Here is a 15330-nt window from a genome sequence, read left to right on the forward strand (position 1 = left end):
ATTATAGAAAAGAAGATTTTCATATATTTTTTTATACATTTCTATTGGGAATCGAACCCAGATTAGTTTCCTGATAGAGCCTCTTCGTTCTTGTGTCTTGTGCCATCGAAAGCTACATGTTCGATGCTGTATGCGGATAAGTATTGTATTCAATATAATTTGGAAATATCATTTAAATACATTATTGGTCCAATCTTTAAATCAGATTTCTTAAAGAGCACTACAAGATATATACAGACTTCTTTTAATCACAAATATATTCTAGTGCAGACTTCCATTATGTGTCTAATCCTAATTGCAAATTGTAATAATATTTAAGCCACATCTATTGTTGGCTACTAAATTTTAAGTTATCTTATTAGTTCTTAGGTTATAATTAGAGCGCTGTGCCTAATTGTCTCCATCTTATATTATAATTTAACAAGAGGTCAAGATCGGTAAGAGTTATGTATATGTCTTAACCTGGTTAAATACCAGTAAAGATGAAAGTTTGTTTCATGTTCTATCTATCGCGAGATACATAGAGTCATACTTAACCCAGCAATGTGTATATTTCGCGATCCACATTTAACGCATATTGTACAGCCTGTAGTCTATTGATCCAATAAGTTTCCCTAGATCTTAGTTTCGCTTCTAGGTCTCCACCTCTTCTATCAATATTCACTTGTTCTATGCCCATAAATTGAATATCTCCTAATTCAATCAATTTATGTTTTTCTTTAAAATGTACTGCCATTGGGTACTTAGGATCACAATTATTAATTGCTACAAGATGTTCCATCCACCTAATTTTTAACTTTCTCATAGAAGAACCCACATATATCTTCCCACATTTACAAATCATTATGTATATACAGTGACTTGTGTTGCAGTTGATAAAGGACTTGATTTTATATGTGTTCCTGTTGGTATAGTCATTAAATATTTGAGTTTTGTCAATGACGTATTTACAACAAATACATTGATTGCATCTATAGGATCCTGGTGTTAATGTATTTCTGGTCCTTATCTGTTGTTCATTATCTTTACTCTGCACAATATATGTGCTGGATTCACTGGGACTTAAAATATTCTTAAGTGTTGGTGCTTTTTTGTAAACCATTTTTGGTTTGTTACCTAAGAGTTCTGAAATTTCTTTATCTAAGGTTAATATGTCAAAATGTCACTTTCTGAGCTCTAATTCTAGCTTTGTCAACAATTCTAATCTCATAACCTCTCCTGAGAAACCTTTCTGTTATATCTTGACTTATGCTTTGGTATTCTTTATCCTCACTGCAGTTTCTTTTGGCTCTTAGAAATTCCACATATGGAATATTATCAATCTGCCTTTTTAAATGTCCTGATTTGGCATGTAATATCGAATTCGTCGATGTAAGTTTCTGAAAAAGCCTTGACTCTATGTATCCATGTGCGACATACATTTCGATATCCCAAAAAACTATTTCTTCCATATTATATTCAAGAGTGAGGGTTCTGTTATAGTTATTGGTATTTAGATGATTATGAAAAAGTTTCAGTTTATCTTCACTCCCCTTCCAAATCATAAATACATCGTCTATGTATCTACCCCAGTAGATAATATTTTCATCATAAATTTCACCAAGCTTCCATGCATGTTCTCTTTCATAATGTCCCATAAATAAATTAGCGTATGATGGTGCGAATTTCGCCCCCATAGCTGTTCCTGTTTTCTGATGAAACAAATCGTCTCTATAGTAGAAGAAGTTGTTAGTGAGGACTAGGTTTAAAAGGTCTAGTATCATGTTTGAATGTTGTAGATAACTGACTGACTTAGTGTATAAAAAATATTTAACGGCTTCAATTCCTTTTTCATGCTTGATGCTAGTATAAAGACTATTAACATCCATAGTTACTAGAATCATTCCTTTCTCCCAATTGAAATTTCCCATTTGTCGCAAAAAATCCTTTGTGTCTTTGATGTATGAAACAAGTGTTTTAACAAATGGTGTCAGAAACATATCAATATATTCTGATATGTGTTCTGTCATGCTGCCAATACCTGATATAATTGGCCGTCCCGGTGGTGTTTTCCCACCTTTGTGTATTTTTGGGAGAAAATAAATTATAGGAGTTTTCGCTTTATCCACCAGTAAATAATTATATTCATCCAAGTCTAACAGTTTTTTGTCAAAGTAAGCCTTGAGTGTATTCTTAATAATCTCTTTTGAATTCGTTATCTGGGATGAGTTGGCTTTACCATAGCTCTCACGATCTCTCAGTTGTTTCAATGCTTAATTATGATAATCATTGTGGTTTAAAACCACTACATTCCCCCCTTTATCCGCTTGTCTGATAATAATATTTTTGTCATCACTCAAGTTTTGCAATGCTTGAAATTCATCTTTATTTAGATTAAACTTGCACTTACTTGATATATCTTTATCAAAATCTTTCATGGCAAGATTGGTGAATACAGCAATCACATTCTCTCCTTTCATAGGAGGTACAAACTTTGATTTAGGCTTTAATTTACTTGGTACACTATAGTCAGTTACAATGTCTAAGTCTAATGCAATGTCTTCTATATCACAGTTAGTTTCATCATCTAGATTAATAAGACATCCAATGTCATTGAGTTCTTTTATGGACATTTGACTAATATTTTCCTCTATACAGGAAATGGGGTTGCTAAAGAAAATAAAAAAAGACTTAAAGACCTTTTTAATAAATTAGAAAGACTATAGAAAAAAGAATCTGCTAAATGGTGGGATGCCATGACTCTTAGAAAATACTTAGATGCAGATAGGACACCTAGAGGCCTTAGGATTTGCATCTTTCCGGCTGTTTAAGATCTTGATGAGCAAAAGGCAGAAAAATGGGAAGAAAGATTAAAAACAACACCCAAAGAACTTATGATTATGCTTATAGAATGTGCAGAAGATGAGGGAAAAGTGCTATTAGCTGAAATTGAAGATACTAAGAAAGAAATAGATAATCTCAACTGTCCAGATAATACAGTGAAAAATTATGAGATCAAGTGGAACTAAAAGAAAAAAGAGGGTGAAATTTTCTAGAGATGAAAGAGATTATAAATATGGCAGAGTCTACACGTATGCTAGAAAATTTAATGGCTCTATACGAAATGACGAGAGAGGCAATAGAAACTCTACAAAAGGAACGGTGAGGAATACAATTCCTAGTGATACTTCAAGCACTGGCTTAAGTAGCAGTGAATCAGATCTGGAGCGATCTAATAGAGAAGAATCAGGAGCTGGAGCAAGAACCTCTTCTTTTTTAAGGGAACTCAAAAGGATGCGGAGAGTACAATTTCAAACAGGAGGGAGAGATCGATAGCAGGAAATGAGAGAAGGAGAGGCAGTAAAAGAGGGGGGACTAGGGCCTTCCGTAGCAGACAGAAACAGGGACGGAGTAAGAACCAGGTTGCAATTACAGAGAGAGATAGTAAAGAGGAAGTAGAAAATTTGATAGTCAATCTGTCTAACAAAACTTTGACAGAAGTAGAAAAAAGTGTTCTTAACAAGGGTTTAAGTTTTGCACCTTCTTACAAATGGGATGACTTGAAAGCTAAAGTTGATGTAAATAGATTTGCACGTACGTTGAAACTGAAGACATATTTTCTGAATAGACCAGATTTGAAACAAACTGTATGTATAGAGGAAAATATTAGTCAAATGTCCATAAAAGAACTCAATGACATTGGATGTCTTGTTAATTTAGATGATGAAACTAACTGTGATATAGAAGACATTGCATTAGACTTAGACATTGTAACTGACTATTGTGTACCAAGTAAATTAAAGCCTAAATCAAAGTTTGTACCTCCTATGAAAGGAGAGAATGTGATTGATGTATTCACCAATCTTGTCATGAAAGATTTTGATAAAGATATATCAAGTAAGTGCAAGTTTAATCTAAATAAAGATGAATTTCAAGCATTGCAAAACTTGAGTAATGACAAAAATATTGTTATCAGACAAGGGGATAAAGGGGGGAATGTAGTGGTTTTAAACCACAATGATTATCATAATGAAGCATTGAAACAACTGAGAGATCGTGAGAGCTATGGTAAAGCCAACTCATCTCAGATAACGAATTCAAAAGAGATTATTAAGAATACACTCAAGGCTTACTTTGACAAAAAACTGTTAGACTTGGATGAATATAATTATTTACTGGTGGATAAAGCGAAAACTCCTATAATTTATTTTCTCCCAAAAAATACACAAAGGTGGGAAAACACCACCGGGATGGCCAATTATATCAGGTATTGGCAGCATGACAGAACACATATCAGAATATATTGATATGTTTCTGACACCATTTGTTAAAACACTTGTTTCATACATCAAAGACACAAAGGATTTTTGGCGACAAATGGGAAATATCAATTGGGAGAAAAGAATGATTCTAGTAACTATGGATGTTAATAGTCTTTATACTAGCATCAAGCATGAAAAAGGAATTGAAGCCGTTAAATATTTTTTAAACACTAAGTCAGCCAGTTATCTACAACATTCAAACATGATACTAGACCTTTTAAACCTAGTCCTCACTAACAACTTCTTCTACTATAGAGATGATTTGTTTAATCAGAAAACAGGAACAGCTATGGGGGTGAAATTCGCACCATCATACGCTAATTTATTTATGGGACATTATGAAAGAGAACATGCATGAAAACATGGTGAAATTTATGATGAAAATATTCTCTACTGGGGTAGATACATAGACGATGTATTTATGATTTGGAAGGGGAGTGAAGGTAAACTGAAACTTTTTCATAATCATCTAAATACCAATAACTATAACATAACCCTCACTCTTGAATATAATAGGGAAAAAAATGTTTTTTTGGATGTGGAAATGTATGTCGCACATGGACACATAGAGTCAAGGCTTTTTCGGAAACTTACATCGACGAATTCGATATTACATGCTAAATCAGGACAGGCAGATTGATAATATTCCATATGGGGAATTTCTAAGAGCCAAAAGAAACTGCAGTGAGGATAAAGAATACCAAAGCATAAGTCAAGATATAACAGAAAGATTTCTCAGGAGAGGATATGGGAATAGAATTGTTGACAAAGCTAGAATTAGAGCTCATAAAGTGACAAGAGATGAATTACTGAATGATAGACCTAGACTTAAAGAGGATAAAAAAGAAGTGATCAGATATATCACCACGTATAGTGAAGGGAACAATAGGGTATTCAGATCTCTTTGTAAACATTGGGACATATTAACTTCAGATAAAGACATTTCAGAACTCTTAGGTAACAAACCAAAAATGGTTATCAAAAAAGCACCAACACTTAAGAATATTTTAAGTCCCAGTGATACCAGTGCTGGAGCAGGGTTTTCTACTTAAACCCAAACATCAGTTTATATTTTTGTATGTCATAATTAAAATTACTAATGATTAATTGTTAAGTACTAAGTTTTGTTGAGTTTTATTATTAACCAACCTTACTAATGAAAGAATTATACGTGGGAATGCAATTGCATGGCTAAATTAATAAGTGAACTAAGTTGGTGAGCAAATTAATTAAATAAGTGTGGCTTATGTGATATTTGTTATGTGATTGCGCTTTTAAATAATATGCTTTAATGCTTTTTTATGTCGCAAATGGCTAGATAAATACATACACATAAGGGTATTAGTGGGAATTAACACTGTATAATCAATACAATGTAGAAACGTTGTTTTGTGTTTCCTTTTAATTAAGTTGTCCATTATGGCCTGCTAAGAAAATGGCCGACATCTACAGCCTGCATTTGAGTAGATGAAATATGAAGAGAGGCCTCGCTGATTGTGACCTCGGCCTCTGCCTGAACTAAAAGTTATGAAAAAAGATGACAACTCTGGGATGACCGCCAGTTATCCTTGGTAGAGAACATTTGTCACAAATGAACATTTTGATAAACTTGTGGTGGCTTCACTGCGAGTGATACAATTTCGGAGAAGGGCATCCATGGATGTTACAAATTAGTTTTGGACTTCCTATTTCCTTGTTTTGAATTTCGAGATATCCGAGAGCGGAGATTTTTCTAATGTTGCAAGCTGACATCCTTTCCTGCTTAACGGACGTTTTAGAATTTGTTTGTAACTTTTAGTATGTAAATTTTAGTATAAATATTACTAGACTAGAGAGGGTCTAAGGCCACTTCTTCCTGAACTTATGCTCAAGAGGATCGATGCTGACTGAGAGGACGGTGACTCTACATGACAGCTTGAGAGACTTTAATTCTTTGCTGAGAGACCTGTCCTGACTTAGAGTACGACATTTAGCCAGAATAGGTAAATATGAGAATAATGATTTTGCAATTAAATGGCTTTCATATGAATTAATTTAGATAAAATAATTCCTGTTTGAATTACAGTGTCGGGTGGTTATTTCTTTGTCATATTATTGAGATCTCAGATGTGTTTAATTGTTTATATCGTTTATATCAAGACTCAAGATCATTCAATTTGGTTGCATTGACCTCAAAATAGGTGCAGATTGATTATATTCAGTGTGGATAGAGTAATAGAATGAATGTTGGTGTAATGGGCCCCACCAGCGTATGATGAGTGTATGTGCGCATGACTGTGAAATTACTCTGTCCGTGGAAGTAGGGGGAATTTATAAGCTTTGATCTGCAGCAGTTTCCTGGTAGCAGTATGATGGTTTTGATTATTGTCTTGATCTTATAGATTGCTTGTATATAGGGTTTTGGATTTATTGATTGATGTTGATACATGTACTAACACTAAATGTTGAAGTCATATTGAGTTATATGTAGTGTGTACGGCTTCTGGGACGTAGGGAGTCGGTGACAGTTCCGTAGTAGGGCAAAGGGAAGTGAGTGCTGCTCTTGGGAAAGACGGGATTGTTGGCCCTGTACGAATGCAGGGAAAAGCGTGTGACAATTGAAGTTGCGCGTCGCATTGTCTGGGTTCGATTCAGTGACATCGTCGTGTGTTACTACTAGAGACATATTTTCTGTATAAGAGAAGTGTGTATGGTTGCGAAGGTTATCTGTGAAGTTCTGGTCTTAGGTATCAGGGATCCTTTTGGGATTGCCGTTAACGCTTATCACTGGGAAGGTAATAGGTATTCTCTGAGCTTGTTTGAAGGACTGAGCAGAGGTAAGCGCTGCTTGGTTAACATATGTTATAATTCTGTAGCAGGACAAATTGTTCGCTGTTCTCGGGAAAGACAGGATTCTGTGTAAATGTGCTACATTTTCTGGTGTGAAAGTGCGTGAATGTATGGGCATTTAGTTAATTGTGAAGCTCTTAGGAATATTCCGGGAGGAAACAGTTAATGAATGCATGTTAGAAGGGCAGAGTAGAGGGATGTGCTACTGTGTCAACGAAAGTAACAATTCCGTAGTAGAGCAGAGGTAAGCGCTGTTCTAGGTAAGCGCTGTTAATCTCTTGCCCATGCAACAAGATCTACATCGGCCAGACAACACAGAAGGTGAAATTGCGCATTGGCCAACACAGAAGCAGAGTGCGTTGTAAAACCCCAAATGCCCCCCTTGTTGAACATTTCATTGACATGGGGCACAAAGATGATGACATTAAATGGACAGTGCTCAAATGCATCAAACAGCCGCCAAGAGGTGGCGACATTGCTAAAATCCTGAACAAAGAAGAACTCAAAATGATCATTTGCACTGACAGCATCAGGCAAGGCCTGAATCGCAGCGAGGATTGGACTAACCTCATCTGATACCATGAACTTTCATTTTAATACCATTTCTATTTCACTTTTTATTGTTTGTTGTTTATCGGTTGGTTTTTATCCTTATACCTCCGTGTATCACTTTGCTTTTCTGTTTACTTCCCTTTATAACCCTTAGTGCGCAACTGATTTGTTTTCCTTCACTGGACAATTATGTGCATAATTACATTTACGGTATTTTCCGGTATGTACTGTGGTTAGTTGCTAATTCCTCTCTCACTTCCTTATTGCTGTTTTATTGGCATCATGTTTTTCCCTACTTCTGGTTCTCATATTACCCTGTTATAAAACTACTTCGCTCGTTGCCATTTTTACTCTCATATTCCAATCGAACTGGTCACAACACGTAATTATGCTTGTTTGTAAACTGTACCAAATTATTGCGCGTTGCTCCCTACGTCACTACTTGCCTATTTGTAGCATAAGTAGGTCGGCATTGTCCCTCGTAGATTTGCTTGGTCTGTTCCTTCTCTCTTATCCCCTCCACATACTTTCCCAGTCTATCTTCCCTTTCCATTTTCTCTTCTAAGATGGCGCCGCTCTCCCCCGCTCTAGTCCCCAACACACCTCCTCAGTATTTATTCACGCTCAATGCGCCTCACTCCATCACTCGGTTCACCGTAACCTAAGGACCTGGCTGGATCCCGGTAAGCGCAATTCACTACCTTTTCTTTTCTTGTTCCGCGTTCACACACCAGCACCGTGCTCATACCGTGCCTTTTCCCCTAGTGCATTGTCACGCCGCCTCTACAACTCGAAGCATCGTTTGGACCATTAACTTTTGGATAACCCATACTTCTATCTAGGTAAATATTGCTCCCCCTTATCCTGCTCTGTTCACCACACCTCACTACTCACTTAACGCGCCAATTTCTCCGTTTTAGTGTACCTTCACTTTACCTGGCGAACATTGTTGCCCTTGGCTCCGGCCGGATCATGCATTCGCCTTCTAGCTCACACTAAGTAATTATTTATCCTTCCGCCGATGTTCACCATTACACTCACCATCCACTCTCCTAATACGGCACCTTGTCCTCCCCAGTGAACCTTCACTGCACCTGATTACCGTTGTTGCCCTCGTCACTCGATGGCTCGAGTATTCTCTCGACTCCAGGTGAGACCATTGCTCACTGTAGCTACGCGCTCTTCACATCCACCCCCTAAACATTCCGCTCGTTATCGTTCCACTCCGTGACTGGTTGCTTCACAGCGCCATCACTACCACCGTGTAAGGGTTCCTCCTCCACCGCCTGATGCTGCCCTTCCACCTAGCCTGGTTGCCTCCGTTCATAGTTCCTCATCACGCACCTCGCCTCCTTCTAGTACACGACAACTGCAGACGCATGTCCTCACATCACGCGGTCCCTTTCCGCTCCTACTCTTCATTAGTTAGCAAGCCACCGTGAACGGTTATCTCTCTTGTTACTCACCACTTATACGGCTTTTTTGCGCCCGCCACTTATCCATTAGTACTTGACTCTTGTGCCCAACGCATGCCTACACACCCGCATGCATTCTTGGTACTACACCTGCATCCTCTGCGCGATTTAATCTTGTTCAACATGCCATGAGTGGACCGCCCTAAATCTTCTCTTTCATTTTTTCCTCAAATTTTTTTTCCCCCTCTCTATATCACCCCTGGTTGTTTCCCCACAGGCAATTTCGTTTACAATCAGGCATGTACACATTAATGTCCTGATGATGATCCTGGTACTCCTCTGACAGGATCGAAACGTCGTCGACCCCTTCTAAAATAGCATGCATGTTAATCCATTGTGTTAAAAAAGTGCATTAGCTGTTTTGAAAAAGCTTACAACATTGGATAATGTAAAAAGCTCCTTTTGTCTTGCCTGAAATGCCTTTGTTTGTTTTGTAATGTTATTGTTCCAATCGGATACAGGACTGTGTCCCACAAGTACTTTGTTCCTATATGTGTGCATATATTTTTGTATTGAAAAATTAAATCGGTTGTCCGGCTGGACTTCCAGAATATAGTATCGATTCTGAACTATATTTATCTAATCATTATCCTAACTATATGAGGATCATTGTTGTTTGTACTGGACTCACCATTCATGAACACACAATTACAACTGATCTGTACCACAAGCCTACAGATGCTCATTTGTATCTAAACTGGACTTCATGTCACCCACACCACACTAAACTGAGCATCATCTTCAGCCAAGCATTCAGAATAAGACGCATTTGCAGCAATGAGGTAACCTGTAAAGACCAACTACAGGAGCTTGCTACATTATTTAAAAGGCGAGGCTATCCTCTGCATATCATACAGCAACAAATTGACAAGTCTTTGCAGTTACCTAGAGAAGTACTTATTTGGAATACCAACGGCAGACACAAAAGTGACAGAACTCCATTTGTAGTTGACTATCATCCATCAGCTCCTCACTACAGAAATATAATGCAAAAAACATTTCCCTTACTGTCCACTTGTGAAAAATTGCAAAAGGTTTTTCCAAAACCACCAGTCATTGCTTACCGCAGAGCTCCAAATTTATGATCTCTTATTGTGAGAGCTGAACTCAAGCAAGCTGTAACAAATGCAGGGGTTCATTGCTGTGACTCTGAAAGGTGCATCACGTGTGAATATATTTTACAAACATCATCTGTAACTAGTTCTGTTACAAGAAGGACCTATGCAATAAGGCAGCATCTTACATGTCGCTCAACATGCATTATTTATGTGATTCTGTGCCAACGGCAAAGCTGTAAAAAACAACATGTAGGTCAAGCAGTGAATGACCTCCATACACGATTCAGGAACCACAAATCTGCAATAATTAATAAGAAAATTGACCAGCCTGTAGCCAATCATTTCAACCTTGTGGATCATTCACTATCAGATTTGAAGATTTTCCCTGTGGAACATGTTTCAAAGGAAGAACTACTGGACTCCAGGGAAAACGTCTGGATGTACCGTTTAAAATCACTGCATCCAGATGGACTGAACATTACTGACAACACAACCTGATTACTGCATATCTCAAGAGCTCTCAGGACTGCATTGATTCCACATTCCAAATGGAATCTTCACTCATGATGCTTTTTGAAAATTCAGCTGTCATCTGTGCAGCCACAGAGCAAACCATCTTGTACTACCTGAGGAAGGCGGAAGCTGAAACGTTGTAGTGGAAATATATTTTTGTTCTTTGGTGAATCTATCTGTTTGAGTCACTTCTTTCTTAGACATTTTATTTCTTTGTGTCTCATTGTATCCTTTGGTATCTAGATTTTTGCCCTGGCTGGCTGTTGTTTTCCTGTGATCCTCCATCTTCAAGTATATATATGTGTGTGTATATATATATTGATGATTTCGGTTTTTACAAACCATCATGCAATTTGATATAGATGTTTTTTCACTATACTAACGAAGTCTGTTTTCCTGGTCTATTATCACGTGATCAGGATGTGGGTGTACACTATGCAGCACTTTAAAAATAGTCAGTGTGACTTTACTCCGTATGTGAACAAGGGCTCTCGAGCCCGAAACGCGTCATGTTATGCTGAGAAAAATGGTCGAATAAACACCTTGCCTGAAGAGTCTTGTGGTCCGTCTCTCCTTCTTCGCCGCTCGGAGGTTGTGGGAGCTCTAACATATATATATATATGTATATATATCACGCTCTAAGGTTGCGAAACAATTGGGCCGCACTCGGGCAGCTGCGGAAGGTTCAACCTTGAAACCTTTATTGAGAAGAGGTACGGACAGCACACATCAAGCAGGAAACATCATTGCAGTCAATCATCGTGCCTTACGCGTTTCGAAGTATTTCTTCATCAGAGGCTTTGAGACGAAAGTGGCGGACCGGCACTCCCCCACATCCTTATATGCTCGATGCCACGCCCTTCATGGGCAGCCCAAATGGGACAGTGTTCTGCTGCATTGTGGGAATTGGAGTGCCAACTTTAAAATCCGTAAATGGATGCGCCATCTTACTGCATGAATAAAATGTTTTTAGGCTCTGAATGGGCCCCCACATGTGACTCTGTCCTTAATCCAGATGCAGATGCCCCACAATGAGGTAGGTAAATACCATCCCCGTGGCCCCCAGTGTTAGTGGGGTGGTGCACTCCCTACGGCTGGGCTACCGCAAATACATCACGCTCTAAGGTTGCCACACAATTGGGACGCACTCGGGCAGCTGCGGAAGGTTCAACCTTGAAACCTTTATTGAGAAGAGGTACGGACAGCACACATCAAGCAGGAAACATCATTGCAGTCAATCATCGTGCCTTACGCGTTTCGAAGTATTTCTTCATCAGAGGCTTTGAGACGAAAGTGGCGGACCGGCACTCCCCCACATCCTTATATGCTCGATGCCACGCCCTTCATGGGCAGCCCAAATGGGACAGTGTTCTGCTGCATTGTGGGAATTGGAGTGCCAACTTTAAAATCCGTAAATGGATGCGCCATCTTACTGCATGAATAAAATGTTTTTAGGCTCTGAATGGGCCCCCACATGTGACTCTGTCCTTAATCCAGACGCAGATGCCCCACAATGAGGTAGGTAAATACCATCCCCGTGGCCCCCAATGTTAGTGGGGTGGTGCACTCCCTACGGCTGGGCTGCCGCAAATACATCACGCTCTAAGGTTGCCACACAATTGGGACGCACTCGGGCAGCTGCGGAAGGTTCAACCTTGAAACCTTTATTGAGAAGAGGTACGGACAGCACACATCAAGCAGGAAACATCATTGCAGTCAATCATCGTGCCTTACACGTTTCGAAGTATTTCTTCATCAGAGGCTTTGAGACGAAAGTGGCGGACCGGCATTCCCCCACATCCTTATATGCTCAATGCCACGCCCTTCATGGGCAGTCCAAATGGGACAGTGTTCTGCTGCATTGTGGGAATTGGAGTGCCAACTTTAAAATCCGTAAATGGATGCGCCATCTTACTGCATGAATAAAATGTTTTTAGGCTCTGAATGGGCCCCCACATGTGACTCTGTCCTTAATCCAGATACATATGCCCCACAATGAGGTAGGTAAATACCATCCCCGTGGCCCCCAATGTTAGTGGGGTTGTGCACTCCCTACGGCTGGGCTGCCGCAAATACATCACGCTCTAAGGTTGCCACACAATTGGGACGCACTCGGGCAGCTGCGGAAGGTTCAACCTTGAAACCTTTATTGAGAAGAGGTACGGACAGCACACATCAAGCAGGAAACATCATTGCAGTCAATCATCGTGCCTTATGCGTTTCGAAGTATTTCTTCATCAGAGGCTTTGAGACGCAAGTGGCGGACCGGCACTCCCCCACATGCTTATATGCTCGATGCCACGCCCTTTATGGGCAGCCCAAATGGGACAGTGTTCTGCTGCATTGTGGGAATTGGAGTGCCAACTTTAAAATCCGTAAATGGATGCGCCATCTTACTGCATGAATAAAATGTTTTTAGGCACTGAATGGGCCCCCACATGTGACTCTGTCCTTAATCCAGACGCAGATGCCCCACAATGAGGTAGGTAAATACCATCCCCGTGGCCCCCAATGTAAGTGGGGTGGTGCACTCCCTACGGCTGGGCTGCCGCAAATACATCACGCTCTAAGGTTGCCACACAATTGGGACGCACTCGGGCAGCTGCGGAAGGTTCAACCTTGAAATCTTTATTGAGAAGAGGTACGGACAGCACACATCAAGCAGGAAACATCATTGCAGTCAATCATCGTGCCTTACGCGTTTCGAAGTATTTCTTCATCAGAGGCTTTGAGACGAAAGTGGCGGACCGGCACTCCCCCACATCCTTATATGCTCGATGCCACGCCCTTCATGGGCAGCCCAAATGGGACAGTGTTCTGCTGCATTGTGGAAATTGGAGTGCCAACTTTAAAATCCGTAAATGGATGCGCCATCTTACTGCATGAATAAAATGTTTTTAGGCTCTGAATGGGCCCCCACATGTGACTCTGTCCTTAATCCAGACGCAGATGCCCCACAATGAGGTAGGTAAATACCATCCCCGTGGCCCCCAATGTTAGTGGGGTGGTGCACTCCCTACGACTGGGCTGCCACAAATACATCACGCTCTAAGGTTGCCACACAATTGGGACGCACTCGGGCAGCTGCGGAAGGTTCAACCTTGAAACCTTTATTGAGAAGAGGTACGGACAGCACACATCAAGCAGGAAACATCATTGCAGTCAATCATCGTGCCTTACGCGTTTCGAAGTATTTCTTCATCAGAGGCTTTGAGACGAAAGTGGCGGACCGGCACTCCCCCACATCCTTATATGCTCGATGCCACGCCCTTCATGGGCAGCCCAAATGGGACAGTGTTCTGCTGCATTGTGGGAATTGGAGTGCCAACTTTAAAATCCGTAAATGGATGCGCCATCTTACTGCATGAATAAAATGTTTTTAGGCTCTGAATGGGCCCCCACATGTGACTCTGTCCTTAATCCAGATGCAGATGCCCCACAATGAGGTAGGTAAATACCATCCCCGTGGCCCCCAGTGTTAGTGGGGTGGTGCACTCCCTACGGCTGGGCTACCGCAAATACATCACGCTCTAAGGTTGCCACACAATTGGGACGCACTCGGGCAGCTGCGGAAGGTTCAACCTTGAAACCTTTATTGAGAAGAGGTACGGACAGCACACATCAAGCAGGAAACATCATTGCAGTCAATCATCGTGCCTTACGCGTTTCGAAGTATTTTTTCATCAGAGGCTTTGAGACGAAAGTGGCGGACCGGCACTCCCCCACATCCTTATATGCTCGATGCCACGCCCTTCATGGGCAGCCCAAATGGGACAGTGTTCTGCTGCATTGTGGGAATTGGAGTGCCAACTTTAAAATCCGTAAATGGATGCGCCATCTTACTGCATGAATAAAATGTTTTTAGGCTCTGAATGGGCCCCCACATGTGACTCTGTCCTTAATCCAGACGCAGATGCCCCACAATGAGGTAGGTAAATACCATCCCCGTGGCCCCCAATGTTAGTGGGGTGGTGCACTCCCTACGGCTGGGCTGCCGCAAATACATCACGCTCTAAGGTTGCCACACAATTGGGACGCACTCGGGCAGCTGCGGAAGGTTCAACCTTGAAACCTTTATTGAGAAGAGGTACGGACAGCACACATCAAGCAGGAAACATCATTGCAGTCAATCATCGTGCCTTATGCGTTTCGAAGTATTTCTTCATCAGAGGCTTTGAGACGCAAGTGGCGGACCGGCACTCCCCCACATCCTTATATGCTCGATGCCACGCCCTTTATGGGCAGCCCAAATGGGATAGTGTTCTGCTGCATTGTGGGAATTGGAGTGCCAACTTTAAAATCCGTAAATGGATGCGCCATCTTACTGCATGAATAAAATGTTTTTAGGCACTGAATGGGCCCCCACATGTGACTCTGTCCTTAATCCAGACGCAGATGCCCCACAATGAGGTAGGTAAATACCATCCCCGTGGCCCCCAATGTAAGTGGGGTGGTGCACTCCCTACGGCTGGGCTGCCGCAAATACATCACGCTCTAAGGTTGCCACACAATTGGGACGCACTCGGGCAGCTGCGGAAGGTTCAACCTTGAAATCTTTATTGAGAAGAGGTACGGACAGCACACATCAAGCAGGAAACATCA

At 40.8% G+C, this 15330-nt stretch overlaps 1 protein-coding gene across 1 annotated transcript in view; it reads left to right on the top strand.

The window, feature by feature from the left end:
• The window catches only part of LOC146867312 (uncharacterized), a 143473-nt gene that overhangs the window by 64475 nt on the left and 63668 nt on the right, over positions 1-15330 (top strand). The window contains exon 4 of the mRNA XM_085620890.1: positions 3700-3876. Within this exon, the coding sequence (XP_085477016.1) occupies positions 3700-3876 (177 nt within the window). The remainder of the gene's footprint in view (positions 1-3699; positions 3877-15330) is intronic.

This window comes from Triturus cristatus, chromosome 1_2, assembly GCF_964204655.1.
Source record: "Triturus cristatus chromosome 1_2, aTriCri1.1, whole genome shotgun sequence".
In the NCBI taxonomy this organism is placed as follows: Eukaryota; Metazoa; Chordata; class Amphibia; order Caudata; family Salamandridae; genus Triturus; species Triturus cristatus.